At 44.2% G+C, this 27,885-nt stretch overlaps 1 protein-coding gene across 1 annotated transcript; it reads right to left on the bottom strand.

Annotated features, from left to right (window-relative positions):
- Positions 1-26,832, bottom strand: SLC5A8 (solute carrier family 5 member 8). Its single transcript, XM_074572665.1, has 15 exons — positions 26,500-26,832; positions 24,275-24,340; positions 20,252-20,303; positions 18,622-18,689; positions 17,591-17,745; positions 16,137-16,277; positions 11,639-11,768; positions 10,437-10,525; positions 9,016-9,128; positions 7,624-7,691; positions 7,235-7,321; positions 6,018-6,211; positions 4,749-4,852; positions 2,933-3,018; positions 1-1,421 (listed from the first exon to the last, which is right to left on the bottom strand). The coding sequence occupies exons 1-15, from the start codon at positions 26,830-26,832 to the stop codon at positions 1,290-1,292; spliced, it is 1,818 nt and encodes a 605-aa protein (XP_074428766.1). The 3' UTR covers positions 1-1,289.
- Positions 26,833-27,885: the final 1,053 nt, after the last annotated feature.

Raw genomic sequence — 27,885 nt, forward strand, 5'->3', positions numbered from 1 at the left:
TACAAAACCAACACAGTGGGTCAGAGTCTCTTCCCTGCGGCACCAGAAAGCACACAAGGTAAGGAAGCAATGGGGGTATTCACCCACCCAAACCACAAGTACAGTGCACGGTCTGGAGTGGACACGCTGCTCAGCTTCTCTTGGCAGCCCAGCCACAGGAGCCATCCCATGCCCGGCAGCCCTGGAGAAGCCTTCACCAAATGACAGCCTCTGCGATCTCCTCCCCGTCCTGGCGGACTGCACAAACACGCAGCATACTCTCGCCTGATCTCAACCTTGAACGTGAATCACCCAAATGACAACAGGGACTGCACGAACACCAATGGCTACATGAGGTTTCATCTGTGCAGGTAACAGCAGTGGCAACTGCAGATGCGGCCTTCCCTCTTGTCCAGTACGGCAAAGAGGGCCGCCTTCTTGCATTAACATCTCTGCAGCACTACGCCCAGCCCAGTGCAAGGGTGGTCCTAGGCCAGCACACGGGGCAAGAAGTAGAAGACTACTGTGGTTCTGCTATATGGCATTGAATATAAAGCCCAAATAGCTCATTTCCTTCACAAGGACCAGCTCTGTAAGAGCAAGACATGGCAGAAGAGGGAGATGGGGCGTGAAGGGAAAGATATTACTGACTCTTGCCTCTACCCATCACCAAAGACACTCATGTAGCTTCCACCAGTGACCACAGAGGAACAGACGCAGGTAACCAGGGAACAAGTGGCTTAATAAAAACAAACATATATGATGAAACCAGCCAAATAAATATGCTTTCAGGATCCGTTCTACAAAGGAACCAGATGGCACTAAATACACCTCCTGTACTAAAAAAATACCCACTAGTTCTAGCAATATGATAAAGTCCCGTAGCCCTAATCTCTTCATGTTTTTAATGCCTTAAAAGAAAAAAGAAGAAAAAAAAAACAAACCAGAAAAACAGCCATGTCTGGGGGAACAGTGCTCTTACCAAATAAAAAATTTACTCTGAGAGTGAACTGAGATTAAAAGTAGATATTTTCCAGGAGGCTCAAGAATATCAGGCAAATATTTCACATAGAAACATTGCCTTAAGCCCTGTCGCCAAGACCCAGAGTGAGAGAGACAGAGTAAGGAAGTGCAAGAAAGACTTGATTCCTTTCTTGGCTTATGTCAAGGTCATGCAAGGGTGACAGTGCCATGAAGCTCAGCAGACGCCTGCCCATGACCCAAGCAGGACTGGTAACTGACCCGGCACAGGAATGTCAACGGTGCTTTACGTGAACAAAACTGTCCTCGTGGGCTGACATAGCCCCATGTCATATATGAAGGCCATTGACTTTGTCCTTATTGCTTGCAACATCCATTTCAATGTGGCTGAAAGCAGGATTGTCAGTTCCTTCCGCTGCCTCGGTAAACGGGTTGCAGGCCAGCACTTCCACTTTCTCTTGCTAAAAAACAAAAGACAAAAGCCATGCTGTGAAGTGGAAGAAACAGTCTTCCTCTCTCTGACCTGCATGCCAGCGGAGTCAGGCCTGACATACAGGATGCCTTGCAGGAAAACACATGTTGGTTGCTGACAGAGCGTACGTTGTTACTCATTGTAGTAGCTGGTATTTTTCTAGGGGCATGGAAAGTTTCTTATTGCATAAGGTACTAGTTGTGCAAAACGTTCTTGTCGCATAAAATGTTCTTGTCCTGCAAAGCGTTTAAAGTAGTTTTGGGCGTGTAAAGTTCTAATTGCTGTTTTCATGTCTAGCGATCTGTCCCCAACAGGTCCTTGAGCTATTCACTCCCAACCCTTGGTCCTTGCCCCATCTTTGACACAACGAGCATATTAACATGCATCATTGCTTTGATGTTCCATCTCTGTTAAACACAATGAGACGCTGAGCTCTTCATGTACAGGAAGTTGCTCTGTTCCCCCCGATTTTTTTCTCAACGACTTTCTGCATGATTTGTGATGCCAACTACTTGTTATCCAGCTCCCAGCTGTATAACCAGGCAGACACTTGTTTCTGACTCTGGGAATAAAATAGTATGGCTGTGGACATTAACTTCCATGCGGATGGGGTGCTTTTTTCCAAAAGTCTTCAGGGATTAAATTCTCAGATAGCGAAAACAGACGTTGTCCCATTAAAGACAGTGAACGACAATAACTGGAGAGCTGGTTTCCAGTCCTGACATGGGCAAACAGCATTACAATAGTATTGTAAAAATCCCTTCCTCTCCCTGGTGTTCAGATCCAGAGGCTGAAATACATGAGACCATACTAAAAGGAGTTGTCATCATGGAGGAAAAACATTTTGCAAACTGGACCATCTCAAAGATATGATCATTGCCTGTACTGCAGCACCCAAAAGCACGGAACAAAGCTGAGCTTGAATGTTCAGCATCCTGGTGATACTGATTGAAAAGTGATCTATAGTTTATTTAAAAACAAAACAAAGCAAAACAAATTTCCCCTATATTCTCCTTACTAAAGGAAGCTATTACCCAATAATGTCTCCCATTTTCTTATATCTTAGGGAGAGAGTTAGGGAATAGATACACTGACTAGAAATGTTTTCTCTCAAACAGTAGCTGAAGTAGCAAAAAAATCCAGACTTTAGAGAACACATGTTTACAAACAAAGGAAGCTTGCTGAGCCCAAAGCGTGCCTTAGGCCAGCTTCCAAGACATTAGTAAGGGAGTATTTTGGCAGAAACCCGGAGAACAACTGTCTCTTGTCTCAGCTGCTGCTCTGCTGTTCACTGAAGTCAAGCTGCGGCCGAACATAGCTTCCCTGCCTATGCCAGCTGCTTTAATCCTACCAGCCTTGTGCTCTGCTACTGCCTTAAAGCAGACAGTCACATCAGGCAGCGTCAGGGGCTCTTCATCCTCATGGGAAAAAATAAGCCAGGGACTGGCCTCCCCCAGGAGGAAAGATTGATTTAAATCAGAGACGCATAATTCCACTTACTGTCTCAGATTTAGACCGTGAGAAGTTGGACAGGAAATCTTCCTTGGTCAGCAGGAATTTAGGATCTGTGTTCTGTTTTAGTCCTCCTGCAAAATAGGCAGGTTTCAATCAGCCAGGTTTCCACAAGCAAATGATATGTCAGAGCCCAGCTCTGGGCACCAGGCCAGGTGAGCAGGACAGAGTCATGCAGCAAAAGCCATCAAGCAATCACAGGCCTTAGGGATCATTTCTTCCCAATGATGTATACACTGCACCTCTCAAAATATAAAATGATCCCTCAAGGTCCATTTGAAATGCCTTAGCCATTTCCCAGACTTTCCTAGATCCTCCTCAGATTTCTTATTGTGTAAAAAACCTGAGGCAATCATCAGAAAAGGATGAATCCCATACAATGATATCTGGGACCACCCTGCTAATTCAGGAGCTGTGGTACTAAGGGCTGCCCTGGAGCCCAAGTCCAAGTCCTTAGCTCCCTATCAGCAAAACTCCTATCTCCAGCAATTTTTATAGTGAGCTATTTAAGGGCAGCCCCAAGGTAGGGGAATGAGGGTTAATGGGACATTTGGGCATTTTTAAGGCATGGAAGATTAACTGTCCTTGGGGGGGAGGAATGTGTGTGGGGAAGAAAGGAGATGCAGGTGCTAGGAATTAGCTGTGATTGCCACCTGAGGCTTAAATAGGATCTTGTGCCACAAAAGGCAGGGTGATAGTGTGGTTGGGTCAGGTTTTTTTTTTTGGGGGGGGGGGGGGGGGGGTCCTGGTCCTGTCAATTTCTCATCTGGATTTGCAGAGTTGCCCAGTTTTTGTATTTTGTTTCATGGCCTGTGGGTGACCTGATCCCAACCTCATAAGAAGCAAAACCTGTTTACAAGCATCGCTATGGCAATGGGAAAAGCTTGTGATGGGAAGAAAGGGGAGGAGCAAATCCTCTAGAAACTCACAAGGAAAAGAAAATGGTAGAAGTGTATCTTGTGCTTCTTAGTTGCAAGGCACAGGGAAGGTAATGGAAGTGAGTTTGTCTGCTGGGTTTGGAGGTTCATAGTCTTGGAGTAGTTGTAGGTCAGACTAACAGGCCTGAAATCTAACAGACAGCCTCAAAGATGAGTCCCAGGAATCCGGCTGGGCACACTGGGGAAAGCTGTGAGAGCAGCTGCTTTAGTCCTGTTTCTGCCATGCATGAAGTGGATGAAAGGCACGCTTTGCATCTCACCTAGATGCAAAAGTGCTGAGGCCATGGGCTGGAACTGAAGTCCCCATTCTTACCCGTGGGGTGCTGCTTTTTGCCCTTGCACAAATAGTACAGGGAAACTGAGAAAGAAGCTAATGTAGCCATGCACGGAGTCTGCAGCTTTTAGGTACGTGCTTGGGGAATGTGGTGAAAAGCATGCACTATACAGGTGCAGACAATAACCCTTGAGTGCGCTGGACTCACTCAAAACTGCTTTTGTCCTCTAGAAGCATGGGTGTATCTCCTTGCTTGGAGTTGTTGCCATGTTCAGGGACAACCCTTAAACCTCCAGCCCCTGCTGGCATCTAATAAAACAGGAAAGACAGATGTCTTATATTATTATTTTTTTCAGCCCTCAGGTTAAAAAAAACTGCTGAACCTTCTTTTTCCTTAGAAATTTGAAGTAACTTTTGCTGTGAGCAAGAGTGGGATGTAGAAGGGCTGAAGGGACAAAATGAGATTTAGGATGGTAACATTTACACAATTGCAATAAGGTCACTGGCACTTCCTGTGGCAATGACAGCTCTCTGGTCATCGTAGTTCGGAAGAGATCTAAGACATATTCAATCACAGCTCTGGAACTAGTACCTGTTAGGAGGCTGATAATTATTCCCACAATTACTGTGATAAGCGTCCCAAGTGTACTGAAGTAGAGATAAGACAAGGAATACCAGTTGTCTGCCAGGGCAGGCCTGAAAAAGAGCAGAAAAGTGTTAATCTCTGCATCTCTATTCCAAGCAACTTCAAAATGTTGTCTGTTTCCAGGCAGCACATAAATAGAGAGTTACTTCTGACCTAAGTGACCCGGTAGTCTTGAACTACCTGCATACAATAAAACGTGCACTAAAATTTTGTTCTAAAATTTGCAGGACAAGTTCCTTCGTACAGGAGGAGACTGGTCAGTACAGCGAGGCCACGCATGGGACAGAGCAGGTAAAACAGGACAGTCCTGTCTCCGCTAGGAACCTAGCGTGGAGCTGAGCACTCCAGCTACCCAGATGAAGGGATAGCTTCTTTACAAGGGGGGACATTATTTAAAGGAGGGGAAACACACACACAAAAAGTAGGAAATCAGCCATGTGCAGTTCTAAACTGCCACACCTCAGGTTACACCTTATTTTGCTCTCCCTGACAACACGCTCTGTTGCCATGAGCAATGCTGGAGGCCCCGTGTGAGAGATGCAGTATATGAAACTGGATGTTTGGCACCCACGTGTGTACTAGGTTTCCTGTTGACTGGAAAGTGCTCTAAGGTGTAAGGATTGGGAATCCCTAGAATTGTGCGTGTTCAGCTTCTTCCTGGTCCTGCTGTTCCCTATATTGTCATTCATAACTGTGATTGTCCAAAGATATATGGTAATTGCAATGGTGAGAAAAATCCCCTATATTTTGCCCATCATATGGATTATGCCCTCTTCTGAATTTCCTGGATAGAACTTTTTCTGCACAGGCAACCTGTTGTAGGTGTAACTGTTAAGCTGGCAAATTGCCCTTTAACTGCCTACTACTTTAATTCATGTGACAGACTGTGGAAGTTAATCCAATAACTATAAATGTTATGCTTTCTTTGGCACTGTGGATCCCGGTAAGGTATATCCAAGCCTTTTGACTCAAATATTGAACTGAGAGCTTTTCAGATCAGTAGGAAGATTCACTTTGACTTCTATTCTGGGATAACTCAGACAAACTCCACTCTGACAGGAAAAAAAAAAAAATCGGAGAAAACTGCTTCATCTTAAACAGCCTGGTAGGTAAACCAGGAAGGGATAATTATAGTAACCCAGATGCTAGGCAGATGTTCGTGTTGCTTTAAAACAAATACATGTTTTGTTGATCGCATATGATGAACTTGTATACCTCTCTGCAGTTGGTGTGGTGAAGACTGTTGTTAACGGGTTTTCTGTTGACGTCAAATTTACTGAGGATATATTACAGCCTGCAGTTGAGAGATATAGTGGCTTGGTCCTCTCTGGGAGCGGAGGATAAATCTGAGATCCGATTCCAACCCAAAGTGAAATAACAAAGCCACTGACAAGACCCACAAATGCACCCTGCAAAACAGAAAGTTAAACTTGGATTTACATGAAAGGTAAAAGGATATCTAAAAAAACCAACACCTAGATGAGTAAGAAACAGTCAAGGTAACCTAAACTGTAGGCTCCATAGCAAAAATGAAATATACAGCTGGGCAGAGATGAGGAGTTTACTTCATTCCCCTTTTGGAAAATACAGTGTTTACTCACAGCTCCTGAGCATTCCTCTTTATTTTGCCACTATGCCTTTACAGTCAAAGGACATCTTTGGGCTGCATGGTATATGGGAAAACACTGCTTTATTTGAGTCCCTCCTTGAACAAATACAGAAACAGTTCTTCCTTTTTCTCATGTGATCTGTTTTTGCAAAAGTCTTTTCTACTTCAGGGTGGGTTTTTTTTTTCACTGACAGATAGTGATTATTTTTTTATTTTTTTTTTAGTACATACATAAAATTTGCAACTGCAAAGACATAAAGATTAGTGATTTGTGAACCTTACTAAATAGCAATCCTATTAGACTAACCCATGGACCATATTCCCAAAGTTTGTCAAATCTATTTTTTGATGGAATAACTTTTTCCTCTGGAAATGATAATTTCATGATACTGAAGCATTCTGAGAACACTCCGATTCAGTCTGCAAGTACTTGAGCCCCATTTTCCCAGCCTGACCCTCTTTTTGCACAGACAGGCGAGGATCCTCTGAGTCTACTGGTTGTCAAGATACATTGTTCCCTGCTTCTAACACTGTGCTTTCCAGAAATCCTTGACAAAGTTCCACTTTTATTCAGACTTTGCCCCACACACACACTATGTTCATGTAAATCTCTTCATAGGATAGAAATTCAAGTTCCTATACAGTCCTGTTCTTCACTTCCTTGGAATAAGGAGGAAAGGGTGCAAGGGGAAATGTCCTCATGGAAAGCATCAAACACATGTCCCTTGCTGCCCAACATAAAATTACTGAGGGGAGAGGGGGAAGGAGATGCCCAAAATTATCAATGAGTTTTGGATGAACAGGGCTTTAAATTTCTACTTACAATTCCATTTGCAAAGGAGCAGAGGATTCCCAAGGCAAACAGTCCTAAAAGGGGGCCACCAACCATGCCAAAAATACTGAGTGCTGCCTAAGGAAAGAAGAGAGTCTGCTATCAGGTGCTGTGCAAAACAGTTAAAGCCTCCAACATGGCAAGAAAGGAAGGTGTTGAGAAGGGAATTACGAGGGTTTTTTTGACTGGTGCGTACTCAGCTGGCAGGACTTGGTATAGTTACATGGGCGCTTAAAGCAGAGGCTGAGCCATGGGCTGTTTGAGGCCAGTACACAACAAAGAATAAAACCTAATCTCATAATGGTATCCAGCAATTATTTTCTTACATAATTCATTCTGGGTCATTCAACACAGGCACGAAAAAGCGGTCTGACACCTACCTGCAACAAGGCTCCCAGGAGAGATGCCAGTGCAGCCATCGCGATGCAGACTCCGCCATAAAACAGGCCTGCGTGGGAAAGGCAGAACGATGTGTAAATCTGCCAAAGTATGAAAATCACTAATGGAAATGTTTCTGTCTAACCCAGCATGACCCCTGACATCTTCAAAGCAAACCTGATAGCATCAAGGTTTTTTCTAAGAGAGTCTGAATTGGCCAAAAGGTCAAGTTTCTGTTTACATTAAGAGGAGATCACACAAACTTGACAAAATCCTCTTCCTGTGTATTTCTAAAGATTAGTTAATAAATGGCAGCCATATGGATTAGTCATAGTGGCAATACCACATGTATTGTTCATATTTCTCAGCTAATCCCCTGTGTCATAATCCTTATTTCAAGGGAATGATTTTTGCTTCTCAGTCTAAAGTCTTCGGAGCAAGAAAGTAAATGCTGGCAGATTACTGGGAGCTGGCACCGCGACAAAGAACATCCCAGGTCACCAGGACATAGTGTCTCTCTTCCCAGGACCCGTAACACTAGCTTATTTGTTTTTTCCACCTCCACCCCTGCTGAGTTTCGCTGCACATGCAATAGATTAATCCCACTGTTTAATGTGATGTGTCAGTCAACGCATGATAAGGCCAACAACAATTTTGGCACACACATTCTTTGCAATAATGTCTAAGAAACTGCTCTCAAGTGAAAATATTCAATACTTGTCACCTGCCACCAGTCTGCTGTGCTCACCGGTATGGGCTATGACACCATGTTGGGACTCTGGTTTTTCCACTCTTACTACAAACGCTGTCTTGGGCTACACCTGCAGCTGGTCACAGACAGTAAAATTAGCAGAGATGGCGATTGCACTTCAGAGATTAAAACCATCTGCTCAGCCTAATTCTGACGCTCTTTGAGCTACATTAAACAGAGGGGCTAAACAGACTGAGGGTCTGAGAGCGTGTCAGAAAAGACGTGAAGTTTTTATTGGGACACAATGCTATTGCTCACGTATCACCCAGTTCAGAAGGTTCATTACAAAATTTTTTCCTATGCTTCTAATTTTTGACAGATGGAAGAAAAATAACAGGTGTTTCAGTCTAAGACATTTGGCTTTGTAGTATGGCAGATCAATACTGAATAGAGATGCAGTGCATCTTTCCTGCTTAAAGATTAAAAAAGATGGCTTCTTTTTTCCCTTACGCACACTTTAAATAGCTTGTTCCCCATTCTGTGTAAAACCTACACAGCTGATCTCCTCTCCCCCAAGTATTGCGCCAATGTAGTCCTATTGGTGAGAATGCACTTACTCCTGACTTACACTGCCGTAAGCGAGATCTGAATCAAGCCCTCACTTCGTAAAACAAAAGTGGAAAAGATATTTTTCCAGACATACTCATCCCCATGGAAATCCATGACAACTTCTTTTCAGAGAGGGATTTGAAGTACGGCCTAATGAGGTCTTCGACAGTCACAGCAGCCAGAGCATTGATGCTGGAGGACACTGTACTACAGAAGGCAAGATTTATACAATGTTTTTATCTTAGAAGCTGAAATCATAGATAACAGACATGTTACCAGCAGAGAGAAACTGCCACTGTCTAGAACACTGTCAGAAAACTAAAATAACTGCTGTATTCTAGGTGATGCAGTTAATAGCTTACAGAAATTGTTTAAAATAATTGCTCTTAGTAAAGACAAGGCAAATCTTGATGAAAAGATGGGCCTGGAGAAGTCAAAGAAAATATCTATTACATGTGGCTAAGCTGTAAATGCTACTGGTATATGTGATATATATACAAATGATCTACACAGTATATATATATACACTTGGGTAGGTAAAATTCCTACATGCAGGTCACTGATCACCTTGAATGCACTCTCAGAGGAGGATTCAGATAATCTAATTATAGTCATTGAAAAATTAGGCATCTAGTCTAAACTGAACTATTCCAGGCTCCCTATGGGGGTCAGAGAAACCAGTACTCCTAAGGCACAAAGCCAGCCAGGTGATTTTGTGTCTATGTGTACCTTGCTCTCGCAAGCTACTAACAGTTCCTCAGCAAGTAAAAAGCAAATATCCTGGCCGTTCCCTCTATTTTGTAGCTGTAAGTACTTGGAACAAAAAAATTATGCTGGTATCACATAAGTTTCCTTATTTGTATCTGCTTACTATTGTTCAGAGCCGTCCTCAAGAGAGGCGATGTTTCCTAAAAGATGCTCCTTGGGAAAGCTGAACAAAACATTCCCCACTATGGGATAGAAGTGGATTGATTTGTCTCCTTCAGTAAAAATATATAGTGATTGTTTTTTTCACGAGGTTCATTCAAGACAACTGGAAGTCCAGGAACTCTTTTGTAAACAAGACTCTAAAGATCAGTGATAAGGAAAGGGAGATGGCTTTAAAGTTATGCAGGTTTGAAACTGGAAAATTAAAGATGAGCAGTAGGAAATTCCCCCAAACCGTAGGTCTTTTGCATAACCAAGCACTTATAATACTTAAAAATTTCTATAGCAGAGGGGCTTTAAAAGCACAGAGAGGAGGATTTGTTAGTGCCGTACATCATGTGCGGCTAGCTGTTTCCTCACGTTGCTAGTAGGGAACTCCACACAGCTTTGAGTCCTAGGACCTCACAACACCACTGTTGGAAACTATGGATTTTTAAGCTGCATCGTAAAAGATCTTATAGTGCTTTTTATAAAGAACAAAAATTAGCTAGACAAAGAAATGAAATGCAAAAGTTCTAGTATAAATGTAACTTTAGCTCTAACAAATAAGAAAAAAAAAAGACACTAGGTTCCAAATTATTAAGTTACCTTAATGTCCCACTGTAGGCACTAGCCACAAAAAGCCCTGGCACTCCTGGAAAATCTCGGAGAATATCCAGCACTAGGTATGGCATTAGCTGAAAAATCCAGAGAGTAAGAAATATTACTATCTTGCTCCAATTTTTCTTTTTGTCACTGTATTATTTTTGTTATAGCCTTCTTGCTGGCATTCTGCCCAGCTGTTCCAATTTTGAACCGTCCCACCTTGCACTATTTATTGGTTTTCTACAGAAAAAAAAAAAATCCTAAAACATCCACTTGAGACAGAGCAAAGTCTGTTCAGACCACCTAGCAGAAGTGAGCACATAGCCGTGCTGTCAGGCTTGCTTTCCAGTGACGATGGTATAGGAAACTAGCGCTGGGCAGCAGGTAGTCTGTATTGTACATCATTCCGTTGGGCTTGGGTGCCACAGTAGATGCTTATGGCTGCTGCTGACTCCACAAAAATGTTTTTAGGTACAGTCCAATAACCTCTGTGTACCTAAGAACAATTTCCTTATTGGAAACCACGTGTCATTTGTTGACCTTTGGAAGATCTGAGTGCTGCAAAGAGATAGGAATTTTAAGATTTTCTTCCTGTGAACCGTTTTTTTCACCAACAGGTTGATCTTCTTAGTATCTTGCTTCCAATTTCTAACAAAAGAAATAGACCGACAGGAACAACTTAATTTCCTCCAGGTTTCCACCTTGGCTGTCCGTATCTCATTTTATTCTACCCTTAAAGACCAGGTGATCCAGCCTCAGGTACTCTGTTGTCTGTGCTCTTCTCCTGGCTTTCCAGCTATTGTCCATGGGGCGTTATCCAGAGCTTGTATGATTATCCCAGGCATAAACACACACATAAAAAAAGACTCTGGTCAGTCTATGGGCTCCCAGAGCTCTTGTTCCTTGGGTAAATCTGCTGCTCAGGGCCTAGTTAGGGACCAGACCACTGTCGGTTACAAGGTGGTTTCTCCGTAGCATGGTACAACATAGTTTGATGGCCCAGCTTCCAAAGGAGGGAAGGATGCACCATCACTAGCAAAGAATTGTCCACTGGTAGCCTTCTTCCAGGTATATGCCACCTGAAGGGCACTCCAGCATGTCATTATTCCCAACCCCCTGGCTCCTGAACCCCTCCTGGTCTGGTTATTATGGCTGCACAGGAAGGATGCCTCCTCACCACCTTCCCCTGAAACACGAGGCCCTACCTGGTCGAGCGCTGACACCTGATTTGCCGTCCACGGGTCGCAGTCCTTGTAGATGGAGTAGAGGGCCAGGCCGCACAGGGCCGCGCAGGCCAGTATCGCCCAGAGGCCCACCAGGTTGATGTAGAGGGACCTGCACCAACACACACAGAAACACCATGTTAGAGCTCGACATCCTACAAGACCCCGCTGGGGACAGGCGAGCAAGCGCCCGTGCCTGCAGCCAAAGGGACCTCCTCGTCTGGCGGCTGCCTGCTGGAAAGGGAGTCACAATATGGCTCCCAGCATTTCACCCGGTGTGAGATCATGTGTTTAAGTATACAAATTACATTTCTGGTTTTGGTGGTATGGTCTGAGTGCCCGTCCCCTGGCCAAGTCTGCTCAGGAGGTGATGGGAGCGATAGGGCAATCCCCACGTTTCATCAGGTGCGCGCGTCGTGCATCGCAGGCAGCTGGCAAGGAGACGCTCTTCCCCCCTCACCACACCCCTTGGTAAAAACAAGCCCCAGACGGACTGGTAAGGCGGGGTGCCCCAGATCAAAGTGTGGGGTACCTTTTAGTCAGCACCAGCGCTCCTTTGCCTCTGGAGCTGCAGTGCCACACTTACACAATGCTGGAGTTGCCCTTGTGAAGCAACAAATCTCCTATTTCCTCCCGGGACAGCCTCCATGGGAGGCAGCAATGAGGCACTGGGATCTGGGACCTGGTCTGGAACTACCTACAGCTGCCACTTCCAGAGAGCAGGAGGTTGCCACCGACTCCAGAGCTTCCCCTTCAGTAACTAAACAATTTTGAGCCTGGTATGCTCCAGTAACCCCATCATCTCCCCATGTCTTGATGGGAGCTTCAGCTAACACTGAGAGCAGAGATGTGTTTTCATCAGGCATTAATGCTAATTTTGCCACACACAACAGGCAGCCTCTATTGGCAGTGAAACCCAAATTGTTCTCCTGGCCCACTGAGGACTTTTCCCTTCCATCTAACTACCCCATCTTCTCAAATGTTTGTCGGCTCTTGATGACTCCTGAGTCACAAAGTTCTTCTCACCTAGGCTGGTCAGCTCAAGCAAACACACCCACTGGGAGCTTGCGCTTGAAAAACAGTGTTCCTTTCCAGCAGTTGCCTCCTGGTTATCTGCGTACCATCCACTGATCATGATCTAACTGCCTGACAGATCACCTGGACCTGTGCCAACTGCTAAGATCTCTGCTGGGAAGACCTTGCTTTCTGTGCAATTATATCCATGCTCGCATGCTTCAGGAGGCCTTTTAGTGCTTTCAGTTCCCAAGAAGGTATGGGGCACCAGCCTTTGGACTGCTCTAAGGGACCAACAGGATGAACAAAGAAGTAAACCTAACTTTATAGGCCTTGTTAGGCATTGAAATGGACATTTTCAGAAAGGCATAATGTAGATTAACTAGTTGAACTATCAAGGTTTTTACCATAGAAAAATTATTGCCAAGCACAATGTAAACTCTTAAAAAAGACCTATATAAATAAAAGCTGATTTACACATAGTAGGGGAAACTATGCATTTATGCTTTGTATTTGCAATTAGGGACAGTCTAAACACAGAATGAGCTGCACTTTGAATTTCTCTCTAGATTAATTTGGTAAAAATGAAATAGTCCTCTTCTTATAGATGCTTACATATTGGTTGGATGTCTTGCATTTATCTGAAGCTGTTCCTGTATTGGCATAATCTACCTTGATATAAGCTGATTTAGCACAAAATTTAACCAATGAGTTAAATCAATCCAAACCTTTTGAACAAACATAATAGCAGTATTAGCCTATGGCCTGTAGTACAGATTAGAAAGTCAAGAGAAACACACTGAAGCAAAATAAATTGTTTGTCTGAATCCAGCAATTCTGGTTTTTAAACTGCATCAGTGTTTGACAGTGAAAAGAAAGCTCGTTTTTTTCCTCTGATTTACATCCCAGCTCATGGTACACCCTATGACTAAGCACTGGAGTATAATAATCGTAGCACTATTGGAGGTAAGCGTTCGCATTAATTTTGGGTGAGTAACATGGGGTGGAGTTTGGGTGAAGTAGGCACTGTGACTGCACAAGGCTTATTTTCGCCTGTTTGTTTCAGGCTAGCTCTAAGATTTTAGCACTGAAACATGCCAGATGACGACCTTGAAAGGAAAGTACAGAAAAATGTGTTAGCAGCCCATTTTTGTCTGAAAATGTAGCTCTCCTGCTCTGAGTGCCCATTATTGTTCATATGTGAGCATTATGTTCAATTTGCCTAGTTACTGTTTGAGGATGACAGCGTGTGCTCCTACCTACTGGTGTATTTCTTTAATGGGGTGAAATCCTTCCCCAAAGCCTGAAAAAATTCCTACACTCGTGCCACTGTTAAAGGCCTGCCCAAAAACTGCAAGTTGGGATCTGTGAAAAAATTATTTTCTCAGCTCTGATTTACTATTGTGCTGTCTTTTATAAAGCCTTACAGTAAATGCCACAGGGGTACAAAACCCTATTACTTGGGTTGTTCAGACTGGAAAAGAGAAGGCTCCGGGAGACCTTATAGCAGCCTTTCAATACCTAAAGGGCACCTACAGGAAAGCTGGGGAGGGACTCTTTACCAGGGAGTGCAGTGATAGGACGAGGGGTAACGGTTTTAAACTGAAAGAGGGGAGATTTAGATTAGATATTAGGAAGAAATTCTTTACTGTGAGGGTGGTGAGACACTGGAACAGGTTGCCAGGGAAGTTTTGGATGCCCGTCCCTGGAAGTGTTGAAGGCCAGGCTGGATGGGGCTTTGAGCAGCCTGGTCTAGTGGGAGGTGTCCCTGCCCATGGCAGAGGGGTTGGAACTAGGTGATCTTTAAGGTCCCTTCCAACCCAAACCATTCTGTGATTCTATACTTTGACCTGATATCATTTCACAGTTCTGTGCACAGGTTAAATGCCAATAAGAGGCATTGCCTGCCTGACTTGCCAGATGTGTTTAATTACATTTCCTAATGAACTAGACCATCACCACAGAAACAGAATGGTAGTGTCTATAGTTGTGACAAGCTGCAACCATTATACAAAATGATTTCTCCATGCAGGGGAAATTCCCTGCACAACTGAGGCACAGACAAGATGTCATGGAGTCCAGCCACCCACGCCAGTAGGAAAGGACTCCACTGATTAAGGCTATGCCACCACTAATATGCTATGACTTATAAATCCCATCCAAACCCTTCCAGAACCAGAGACCCTCCAACGCTGGTCAAAGCTGCTGCAACAGCTCAGAACATCTGCCCAGAAGCTGCCATGGTGCCAGATTCCCCTTGGCCACACTCTGCTTCTGGGACACCCTGGAAGTGTCCCTCCTTACAAAGAGGGTAGGGAGGGTGCGAGAGAGGAGCACAGCCCTAAGTGTAGCAGGTGGTCAGGAAGAACAGCCTCGCCGGCACACAAATCTGGTACAATGTATGCGGCTGTTTTCCAATACACAGTCATGCCAGGCAGCGTTGCAGATGCGGGATGCACCTCCTGCCTCTGCAGTGGCAAGAACCTGGCACCCAGCCACCTGCCAGAGATTGCGGAGAAGGCACGTGGTGTGTTGGAGATGTGGCACTGTACGCTGGAGATGTGGCTGATGACAAGCATCAGCTCGTTCCTGTCTGCAGTGTGGATGGGTGAAAAACAGGTTATTGCCATAACCAAAATATTTGTTTTAAACTGTGGGTGATTTTGTGGGTATTTTGCTGACTTTATGAAGTGAAAGACTTCATAAAACTCCTTCTCTGTATGTCACGTTATTATAGAATTTACAGGGACTATAGTTACGATGTGCATTTATATATTTCTCTTCTAAATGGACTTTATGAGCTCGCTAATAATTCTTAAATCCTGAATTGTGGCTACTGGAATGATACTAAAAATAAAGGTAAGATAATAGAGTTAGTAAGTATACTCTATTCTACAGTAAAGGCTCATCAGAAATGTTTAAATTCAAGGAAAACAGAACCCTCTGCCAGCTTCCATAGTGAATTCCTAAAAAAAGATTCATAATTATTATGAAAACAAAATGTGTGATTCCTTAGTATGTTAATACTGAACAAAACATTTCTGCACTTTCTCGTGCCTATACTAATCAGTATGGAAAAAAGTTTTAGTCTTTACTTAGGCTAAATTGCTGCACAATGATTTAGGTTTAATAGAGTAGCAATTCAAGGTGCTGTCCTGATATGGCTTCAGCACAAGGACTATATATAATATATTGGTCTTTAGGTTGCATATAAACTTAAGGCAGCTGTTTTTATGCAAGAATACCAGCACAAAGTTCAATGTTACAGCAATTATATGTAATTCAAATACCAGTATTTATTGTGCCAATTTGTCTTCTACCTGGTCCACAAAACAAAAGGCAAAAGTTGTTAGCCTTTACAAATGGGTTTTATATAGACAAAAACCATTCCTTTTAAAAAAATCCCCCTTATAAAGAAGAATCACTGCTGAATTCAGGCATTAAAAGTTGCTGTAGGCAGACTTACATTTTTGCGTGGAACCTGCTTTTGCATGCGATGTATCTCTGTACTTGAGACTGGTTGACCCCATATATGCCAGTCCATGTGAAGGTCCCACCTATAACAATCGTCCAGAAGGTGTGCCGTTGCAAAGGATTGGGATTAAAGCTACAATATGAGAGGGAAAAGAGAAAACAAAATCAGAATATGAAAATCTTCTCATTATGAGAAGACCTTAATGGCTAGGAGAAAAAATTTCCTCATACTTGTTCTAATACAAACTCTCTTAATTTGGCCAGATTTTGAACATTCAGGTACATGAAATCTGAACTCACGGAAAACAAATTTAAAACTCAGAGCTGAAATCCTGATGTAGCGAAACACACTGATCTGTCCAAAGGTGAAGTTTAAATAATTTATTTGCCTATAAACTACAGTCTTAGCTAAAGCTGAATGATGCCTGTGAGTGTTGTGATGAAATGATGCTCCAGTAAAAAGCCTAATATGCCTGCTTATCTAGAGGGACATCAATCTGACACCAATATAAAGGTGTGTTTGCACACCCAGCCTTTGAGAACGTGGACAGAGCCTCTGTAAAACATTTTGCTGGTTTAGCTCTAAGTGAACAACAGATTTTGAATGACCATAAATACATAATTTTTTAAATCACACTCTAATATAGCATTAAATTATGCTTCTCTTTGTGAACAATGGAATATTATTTCACCTATTACCTGCCTTTATTCCTTTTCTCTTCCCACCTGTGAACTCTGTGACTGGGGGAAGAGGCAATGCAGTACCACCACTGCAAATCAGCCAAACAGATAGAAAAAACGACTGTTCACAAGAAGAACAAAAAAAGTACCCACAAATTAATTATTTACTGAAGAACTTGGTAAAGAATTTTACAGAAAACCTGATGAGTACACTGAACTGATGGACAAAACTTTGCCACACTAAACTTTCACTAGTAGCACTGGGTGAAGTTTCTCATCAAAAGCACAGTAACTTTTTTTTAACACTTGAAGTATTTTTTGATTCAACATTGTCAGAATTAATATTCTTGACCTTGCAAAATTATATTTTTAGGCTATGGTTAGTTAGGGTAAAATACTATTAAAACTACTTGAATTTTTTTTCAGGGAAAATAAAACCATTTCCCTTTTTCAGATGAGACAAAAACTATTATTTTCCCAGATGTTTTGGTTCAGCAGCTGAAATGCCAAATCAGCTGTTTGCAAATTACAAATATTAATATGATTGTCCTCTCCTATTCACCATTCACTTTCAGTGGAATCCAAAACGTATCCTTAAAATACCTAAAAAATATCCCTCAAACTAGGCAGGCTTGCTTAAAAATATATAAAAATGGGGTTACAATTCCCCTCCTCCTCCTTTGGTAGCAATTTAATTGCATAGTAAGTCACAAGGGCTCCATTTATAGGAATAAAGAGGCACATCATCTGCAAGTACAGACTCACTCCCAGAAGTTTAATCTTCCTCCATAGTAGGAATCATTTACAATGCGTCCAATTCCCTCCTGAACCACCACAGCTCGTATAATCACAGACGAAAATCCAGCCACCATGATTCCAACCTGGAAAACGTCCGTCCACACCACTGCTTTCAGACCACCCTGTATGAGGAACAGCGGGTATCAGATACAAAAGGGCAGCAGCACTCTCGCTTTGCACCCACATTCAACTAAGAGAAATGTTACTATCCGTATTATGCATAACAGATTAATTTCATCTTCTTCTTTAATAGAAATAATTCTGTACTGGAGCGTTCAGGAACTGCATCCTGGAACCTATTCAGGACATCCTGGCCCTTTTTGGAAGTGCACAAGAATTTCCTTTGGCCATACACATAGTTTAATCCAGTATTTCCTTCATCACATAACCTGATTTAGAAGTTTGTATCAAAAGAAAAATTGGCAAACAGTGCTCATCTTGCATACATATACAGTACCACTAACTCTAGAAGGCATACCATTCATCTGAATAAAAATACACACGATTTAATCCAACACATACAAATAAATTTGTCACTAAGGTTCCGTTTAATAATTTCTAGACGCTTGGTCAATTAACAGTAATCTAGAGACCAATCTGTTCACGTGGCACTTGCTATTTTCAGTGGCTCTATTGAATAACAGACAGGACCACTATAGTTGCAGTAAGCAGGTGCTTGACAAATTACACAGCTAAACCCTACTAGATTAGAAGAAAAATTACAGGAGGATTTTTAGGAAGGGAAATCTATCTTTTTGCTGTTCTTTCCACAACAACAGAAGTTGGAATGTAACAAACCAGAAAAGGTTTGAGTCACATCATGGCTACCTTTGCATCCAGAGAAGTCCCTGGGTGAATACGGCCCTGTGGCTACAGCTACACAGTGAAATGTACTCCCATGGGGCAACCTGGCTATTCGGTTACTTTCCGATAAACTCCATATTTGATATGAATGGTGAAAGGAACAGAGATTTTTCCCAGGCGAAGGGCCCACGTACCAGCGTGCAGTAGAAAGTGCAGACCACGCCGGTCGCCACCACTGCACCCCACAAGTCGAAGCCAGTGACTGAAAGAGAAGGAAAGGGCACCAGTGTGAATGAGGCATTGGGCACAAAACAGTTGAGGTCGATTTTTCACCCCCAATCTGTTTGTTGAAAATAACCTAGAAATAAGTTAAATGCAAAAGTAGGAGGTAATAAAAAATAGTAATGAAAAGATTTGTGTGTCTAAACCAGGGGATTCACCCTAATCAGTTCTAAAAATGAAATGGTTGTTACAGATGTTGGAAACTGCTAAAAAGTTAAGATATATTTCAGGATCTAAGCAGCTCTTTGTCTTTAGTATGAATGCTGCCGATCAACACATCCAATATGTTTGTAGGCCCCAACTCAGAAAGGTTTTAAAACACATTTCCTCCCTTGAAGCCTGGGTAGTCCCACAGAGTCCTTAGACGAGGATTGAAGCAAGCAAAAAGCATGGGGATGCTCCACGGATGCAAGGTGGTTCATGCATGGTCTGGAAGAAATGTGTCAGACTAAAAACCTGCCTTTTATTCTTCTTTCTTTTAGGTAAACATGATAGCATGGCTACGCCAAACACCGCTGTGCCATGGTTGGCACACGAGCTGTCACTGCCCCAGCTTGGCACACTCAACGTGCTGCCAGGCAGGGCACTGGGGGCTCCCCAACAGGCAGCTCAGGCTAATTAGAAACACTGCAACAAAACTAACAACAGTCATTGCTGCTAGGTGGGAGCCAGCTAGGTCATAGCTTGATTTAGCATGTATTTGCAGGGCAAATATAAACATCAAGGACATGAAACGTGGGACTTACTTATACACCGGAGGAAACCAATGCTGACAGTGTTAGGTTTTTTCTTCCTTTTTGCTCAATGAACAAGCAAAAAAAAAAAATACAACCCAACAAACAGAACAAGCGTGATTTTCATTCTAGCCAAAATGATTCATTTTTTATTTGCATTTTGTTATTGCCTTTTCTTGCCAAGTGGACAAATTAATTGTGTCAGATTAAAAGTTTGATTTGGCTCCACATAAAAGCTTTTTTCCCCTTTAAAAATCAACGTGGCTCGTTTTCAAAGCAAAGAGTCATTTTGAAGTAGAAAATGGAAATATTTAATTTTGTAAATATCATAACAAACATCTTAAATTCAAGATCTCTTTGCTGCTGATTTGGTTTTCCAGGAAAAATGATAGGCCGAGTTAAACAGTTCTAGGCATCCCAAACCCATATTTACAGAACTTTTGCCTCACTCTCCTCTTGAAGAAGAACACTTAACCAGGGGAATTAAATACGTGTTTAGTCTCTCCATTGCCTTCAAAATTTACTTAAGTCTTCTTAACTTTTCTGAATGTAGCCATGACATAAGCATACTGCATGAGAGGTAGAGTAGATGAGAGCAGATTTTTCCCCCGAGCCTCTTCTATAATTCCTTACACATAAGGATTAAGGGACGAGGGATTACAACTGGGAGGCCTTCTGTCAGAGTTCCCAGCAGGATCAATAGAAGACTTCACAGTCAATCCTTGAGCTATATCTTTAGGTGTGTGTTACCAAAAAACCATACCAGTACTATATGTAAAAAAAAATATAACAGTTGCAGTATACTCACCTTGATTTAGTGCTAAAGCTGGAGCATAAATGACAATACCAGTGTATAAAGTCTAGAAGAGGAAAAAAGATATAAAATCAAAAGAAATGTAAATTCCCGGAAAAGGTGATCGCTTTCGGAGATGGTTTCTCTTCAAGCATTTATACAGCCTATATTTCCTAAATTCATAACAGCCAAGAAATAATTCCAATTGTTAGAAAATGAATGTCTGAGACTAACCAGCACTGCAGTCTCACAGCCTAGTGTTCTTAAAACAAATACCACTGACTCTTGAATACCAAATCCCTCTTCAGCTTTTCCTGGCTTTTATAATTAACTTGTTTTATTGCTTTAAAACTGCAGTTATATGGCAGAAACAAAAGCATAAGGAAGTTGATGAGGTTTACGCATGGTTTGCCAAGGAATCCATTACAATTTTTTTTCTCAGTCTTGGGATCAATATGCCTCTCAGTATGTAACTATATTGCACATGAGTAAGAACAAAAATTACAGCATTAGTTAGTCATTATGGATAGCATTCTAAGGGATTACACTCCTGTAAAATGATGCCATGCATGCTTATCAGCACACCTGTATTTTCACCCAATATAGGAAAGATACAGACAAATGAAGGAGCTACGCCATCGACTTTTAAGGGCACAATGGGATTCATACGCTGATAGCCTCTGTAATTTCTTTGTCTATATTTTTTAATCCTGTTTGCCTTTTTACTACTATTGTTACTGCCTTGTACTACTAGGACCAGTTCAGATGTGGCACAGTTCAAGGGAATACAGCCTTCCATGTGTAGACAACTTCTGTGAATGTCGGTGGTCTTGATTCAAAGGATCTAAATCACAGTCAGGTCCTGAGCTGGCTTGCATCAGCTTTCCATGACTGAACTCTTCTGACGCCCTGATTTACAGGGGCGGGACTTGGGCATGGAAAAGCAGCAGAATCACATGTCATCCGACATCCAGCAAGCCTTTGCCCTTCCCGCAAGTGTGCAGTCTGCCCCAGGCACAGGCGGTAAACCAGAGCAGGATGGCTAACTGGTGGATCACTCGCTGTGGCTTTTGAGCAGGTCAAATCCAGTCCCTGTGGCAGAGTGCTGCCACATGGCCAGTGGCTATGCTAGGCAGAGAGCCAAGAGGTAACTGGAGTAAGTGGTAATCCAGCTGTGGGAGGAAATTAGTATGGAGGGGCTGCTTCACCCAGCATGACCAGATTGCCCTGGCCCCTTGCTCCACACCTGATACAAGCACACATCAGAAAGGATGGTAGGACCGTTGGGGAAATAGCTATTCCTGCCTGTGTACTACTCCTCGCCTGTGGGGGCACGTTTGTTTCTCTTGGTGCCATGAGTCCTCTCCAGGTTTTCATACACAGATTGTATGCCAAGAAAGATGCCAGTCCTGACTAGTCCCTGGGGAACATCTCCTCAGAACTAGCTGCATCACTTCACAGCCAACTACTGACACATGCCAAGCCCAGTCAATGATTGACTTCCTGTCTACACAGTGACCGTCAGCGTGGGCTGCTGAATCATAGAATGGTTTGAGTGAGAAAGGTCCTTTAAAGATCACCTAGTCCAGCTCCCCTGTTGTGGGCAAGGACATCTTCCACTAGATTAGGTTGCTCAAAGCCCTGTCCAACCTGACCTTGAACACTTCCAGGAATGGGGCATCCACAACTTCTCCAGACAACCTGGTCCAGTGTCCCACCAGCCTCGTTGCAAAAAATGTCTTCCTTACACCCAACCTAAATCTCTTTCAGTTTAAAACCATTGCCTCTTGTCCTGTCACTACAGGCCTTGGTAAAGAGTCTCTCTCCATCTTTCTCATAAGCCCCCTTTACATATTGACAAGCCATGATAAGGCCTCCCCATACCCTTCCCTTCTCCAGGCTGAACAATCCCAACTCTCTCAGCCTTTTTTCATAGGAGAGGTGCTCCAGGCCTCTGATTGTTTTCATGGCCCTCCCCTGGACCTGCTCTAACAGTCCATGTCTTTCTTGTGATGGACCCCAGAACTGGATACAGTACTCCAGGTGGGGCATCACAAGAGTGGAGTAGAAGGGGAAAATCACTTCCCTTGACCATGCTTCTTTTTATGCAGCCAAGGATAGGATTGACTTTCTGGTCTGCAAGCGTACATTGCTGGCTCACGTCCAATTTTTCATCCACCAGTATCTCCAAGTCCTTCTCGGCAGGGCTGCTCTCAATCAGTTCATGCCCCAGTCTGTACTGATATTGGGGATTGCCCTGACCCAGGTGCAGGATCTTGCATGTGAACTTGTTGAACTTCATGAGGTTCACATTGTGCCCACTCCTCAAGCCTGTAAAAGTACCTCTGGATGGCATCCCTTCCCTCTAGCATATCAACCACACCACTCAGCTTGATGTCATCTGCAAACTTGCTGATGGTGCACTGAGTCCCACTATCTATGTCATTAATGAAGGTATTAAATAGTATTGGTCCCAGTACAGACCCTTGCAGGATACCACTCATTACCAGTTTCCATTAGAACACCTAGCTGTTGACTGCAACTCTTGGATGCAACCATCCAGCCAACTCCTTATCCATCTAATTGTCCATCAATTGAACCCAGGTCTCCCAAGTCCTGCTAATTCAGGGATTCAGCATGAGAAATTGGTTTTCTCATATGCAGCAAACAAGTTCCAGAAGCTTTGAACCATCAGAAATTAAAATTTGTCACAAGTACGATCACATTTTTGTGTAAATTAAAACAGGAGTGATGATACAATCTTTCCACTACTTCAGTGGTTTTTCAGGTTGTATTACTACATATCCTTTTGGTTTTTCCTCTTCTTTTAAACATATGCCAATATTCACAAAACAGTTAAAATTACACCACTAAAATCTTGGGGGATTTCCTTTCCTCGCTATTCTTTTCATTATTCAAGTTAAGTTGTTAGTGCTTGGCACAGAAAGACACCTACAGATCTTTAGTTAATTTCCCTGGGAACATATTTAAGTTGTATAGAATTATTTTTCTGATCTTCACAAGCAAAGATTATGCTTGGCTTCTTCCAATGCATGCAACTGTGATGTCTTCGTGTTTGCAGGTGAAACAGTGTCAGGATTCATGCATGCTAGCACTCTACTTCAGTATGGTCTTATTATCTGTCAATGCCAGCTAAGCAGCACTGTTCAAGTAAGTAATTAGCACTGCATTGACCACCATCTTATTGGTGCAAGCATGATTGCCCTGTAACTCCTGGTGTGTCTTAAAAATACAAAACCAGGCAAAAAGCAAGCATGTAACTTGAAAAGTTTTCTGTTTGTATATTAATTCTTGCTTTGAATTCCCCAAACAGTCCACTTCAAAACTGTGAAAAGAACACATTTTTGTTTCTGGTGCATTTGTCACATGCTCACTGTACGTTTAAAAGCTGTGGTCCCATACGGTCACACTGAATAGGCTGGATACAGCAAACTGCAGCAACAGTAATTGCAGGCACTGCTTTAGTTTAACATTCCCCAAGGCAGTAATTTGCTACTTCTCAGTTTGCAGACACCCAGTTTTTTTCCAGTGCTGGTGGTACAAACCCTTGCACCGCAAATGACAGCTCCTGACAGCTTGTTTTGTCACCTTTCACAGACCCTTGAGAATTAGTCAGACTCCTAGAATCCGTGGATCACAGGATGAAAACTGCTGCTGTAGATAATTGGGGCATGTTTACATTTTGAACCCGTGGTGGGTTTCTCCAGCAGGCAGGCGAACGGCTGCTCTTCACACTGCTACCCTGCAGTGAAGGGTCGCTCGTCTCTTGGCATGGCGCTGATGCCAAGTGACTGCTCCAGCTGCTCAACAATGCACACAGAGACCAAAGGGGCAGGTAGCCCAGCATCCCCTCCCCACCTCATCGTTTTGGAGCAGAAAGAGCTTTGTTTCTCCCACTCCCAGCCACCGATGCACTGTGGTAACCTCATCAACCGTTCTGAGAAAACAGCCAGTTACACTAAGCTGAAGAACCCTGGTGGCTACGAGGACCACAGAACAGCTTTGAAGTTTACTTGCCGTTTGTATAATGAAGAGGACCGTTCCACAGAGGCGCAGGTATTTATTAAATCGAAGCTCTAAATACTGCAAAAGAGAAGAAAAACCAAATGTTTATATCAAAACTTGGCATTATTGATAGGACCAGAGTGAAGCGATGAGCGATACAGAAATGGCATAGTGACAGTTTTACATTTTCAAGAGTGGCCAAAACTCTTAGAGTCACTTTGACTGATATCTCTTTCAACTTGACTTGATATTTCTCTACAGACCTCACTGATGGGTAATGACACACGGGCAAGTGAAGTAGACATAAGCTAGTCTGTATACGATGGAGTTTGCAGAATGGAAACTGGTGCTACCCAGCTGCCTCAAGGCACTTAATAGATAAGGAGCCGTGCACTGTGACTTGGCAAAGACCAGGAGGTATTACCACAGAATCATTGAATATCCTGAGTTAGAAGGGAACCACGAGGATCATTGACTCCAACTCTTGACTCCGCATAGCGCAACCTAAAAGTCCACAATGACGTACCAGCAAACGATAGAACCCACTTGTGTTGTGAAATCAGAGGGAGAAAGAAAACAGTACAGCTATTCCTAAGCCTTAGCTGATTTGGAAACTCTGGCATAATGTGTGTCCATCTGAACCACTGCAAGAGAGGGCAGAAGGTTTTCAGTGGTCAGCAGCTTCCTCCCATGGCAACGTCACCTGCTGCACTGCCCAAAGCAGCTCATCACCTTCTACCGGTAAGTGGAAATTTAGCCTTTTGCAAAACAGGACCCTCACTTTTCTGTCCAGCCTGGGACAGCACAACCTCTGAATGAGTTTGGCATGCTGTAGGGCAGATTTCTTTCCACCATCTGTCCTAACAACCCTCTAGGGTGTGTGGTTGCACAAAAGGGATTTCCTTTGCCTACCAGTCTATTCAGTCAACACAGACAAACACTGAAGTATTTCAAAGTGCTCACTCGTGAACTGAGCATTTAAAACATGATCTGTGAGCGTGTCCACACAAGGAAGCAGTGCTGAGCCCCTGGACAGACACAAAAAGTTGTTTAATCTCTGAACTCTGCCCACAAATAGAAGGTACATCTTTTATAGGTGCATTACTCTGATTTAACCCCAAGATTATCAGTGAGTTTGCAGTCATAGTTGTAAGTCTTTATTTAAAAGGGCTCTATTTTAAGTATCATCATAACTGACAGTCCAAAGATTAGTAGTTTAAAACACACTGCAAATCACAAGAGATTTCTCTTGGTGAATTCTTATCTACATCTACCAACACAGACCTTGTTTTCAGCCTCTAGTGCTGCAACGCCCCTGTTCAGTGTAATAAAATGCAAAAGACTGAAGTAGCTAGCCAAGGACTTTCACCTGCACCAATGCCCCTTTCCCAATGTCCTTGCTGAAAAGAGCAATTTGCCTCCAAATCTGCAGCTAGGAACTATCTCCATGCAGGAAGATAAACAGGTTGCACAGACCTTCTAAATCAGAAGAAAGTCCTGACCAGATGCTTCCTCACCCCAAAATAGTCAGACTCGAGCTGTGATGTGTCCCACCACACCAGATGTCTCTGTGCTGCTAGCTATAGCTTTAACTTACACGCTGAGCTGAAGACCAGCTCACCCATACTTTGGTAGAAGTAAGAAAACTCTTGCAGACACTGAGCACTTGCTCACCTCCCTATATAAGGACGATGGAGAAGACATTCACCAGTATGAACAGCCTCAGGTGGAAAGGGTATCTCCCCAAAATCGCTAGGAACAGCACAAACATACTCTGCCAGAGGGGGACTTTTGCAGCAGCACCTGAGCTTAGAAACCTATGTGGAAGGAGCATGACTTGAGAACTCTGGTTCCTATGTTAGATGCTCTTGCACTCTTGGTATATTAATTACACATCATTAACCGCATGTCACCATCTAAGCTGCACGAGGATTAATCCACCTGCTGCACTAAGTACTTGGAGTGAGGAAACAGATCTGGCATGATGCACAGCTCCGGAGCCAAGACAGCAGGGTTGAGCACCTCCTCTCTGTGGAGGCAGTGTGGTCAGACTTGGGGACAGAGCAGGTGGCAGCCTGCCCTTGGGAGTGCAGAGATATGGGGCACCACTGTGTGGGGCAGATATGAGTGCATGGGGATTTGTAGGAAGAGACTGAGGGGAGACACATAGAAAGCCAGCATGAGAAGCCCCCCAGCTCCCTGAAGTCTGTGGAAAGGCTCCTTCTACTCCACCTTACCTCGTAGGTGCTGGTAATGCCCAGCTTGTAGAAGACGGGCAGGAAGATCTCAGCACTGCACAGCACCACCAGGGCATAGGTGATGGCGAAGATGCAGAAGATGGCACCATAGCGGTAGATCTCGGCAGGGGTGCCCAGCACGGTGACAGCTGACATGAAGCTGGCGGTGAGGGAGAGCGCAACGGGGAGGGCGCTCATGCTGCGGCCCCCCATGAGGAAATCCTTGGATGTCTTCTGCCCCCCTCCCACGAAGGCGTAGTAGATGCCGATGATGGCCGAGACCAGCAGCATGGCCGCAAAGACCACATAGTCCCAGACGGTGAAGTGCCCCATTCTACCGAAGGGAACGAGGATCTGCCCCAAAAATCAAAGGGGCAGCTGCTGCCCCCGCAGGGCTGGCACGGGGCGGCCGGCGCAGGAGGAAGGGGATGGGGACGGGACCCCGCGGGGGTGCCGCGGTACCGTGCGCCCCGCCGGGGCAGGCGCGGTGCGGTGCGGTGCGGTGCGCCCCGCCGGGGCAGGCGCGGTGGGGAGCGGAGCGGTGAGGTGCAGGTGCGGTGCAGGCGCGGAGCGGTGCGGTGCTGTGCGCCCCGCCGCGGCAGGTGCGGAGCGGTGCGGTGCGCCCCGCCGGGGCAGGTGCGGAGCGGAGCGGTGCGGTGCGGTGCGCCCCGCGCAGGTCTCCGCCCGTGCGTCTCCGGGAGGACGGGCGGGAGCGGCAGTGCGAGTGCCGGAGCCGGGAAGGCAGGCGGCCTTATAGGGTGCCGCTGCCCGCTCCTCCCCGCGGCGGTGAGCGCCCCCGCGGAGCGGGAAGGGGCGGCGATCCTCTCGGCGCGGCCCCGGCCGGGCCGTCCCGGGTTATTCCCGCCCGCTCCGCGCCTCCGGGCCCTGCGGCACAGAAGCTGGCGGCATGGCCCCACTGCAGAGCCCCGCCGGAACGGCGTTACACCGCAAACTAGGGTGGCGGTGCAGGATTTGGGAAGGAAGACAATTACCGATTCCCCAGGATGGTATTTCTTACCCTTCTTCATTAGCATATGTTACCATCACCCTAAATGAAGCAGGTGAAAATATTTTTTAATACGTACATTTCTATGGGTTGAGCAATCTGGAAGATAACTCACTGAATCATAGCGATTTGCCAAGGCGAGTTGCTTAACGCTGCAGTTATATGTCAGAGAAGCCCCACTACCTGCGCTGTGCTCACGGAAGTTTTGATAACGCACCTCAATTAATTACAGGTTCAAGAGTCAAAGTGCACAGGAATATCACAGATGGAGCTTCACCTTACCCCCAGGGGAATTCATCAAAAACACCTATGGGATGTCAAGGCGATGGATGTCAAGCGGTGGAGATGTGCCTGTTTCTATAGGCAGCAGCACACGCAGG

Source organism: Larus michahellis, chromosome 1 (genome assembly GCF_964199755.1).
Source record: "Larus michahellis chromosome 1, bLarMic1.1, whole genome shotgun sequence".
NCBI classification, from domain to species: Eukaryota; Metazoa; Chordata; class Aves; order Charadriiformes; family Laridae; genus Larus; species Larus michahellis.

Excerpts from the sequence above, each read along its gene's own strand:
- SLC5A8 (XM_074572665.1), bottom strand. The coding sequence starts at position 26,832 with ATGGGGCACTTCACCGTCTGGGACTATGTGGTCTTTGCGGCCATGCTG. Across the intron at positions 24,341-26,499 it reads GCATTACCAGCACCTACGAG|TATTTAGAGCTTCGATTTAA; the intron begins GTAAGGTGGAGT and ends TCTCTTTTGCAG. Across the intron at positions 9,129-10,436 it reads GCCTACAGTGGGACATTAAG|TACAGTGTCCTCCAGCATCA; the intron begins GTAACTTAATAA and ends TGCCTTCTGTAG.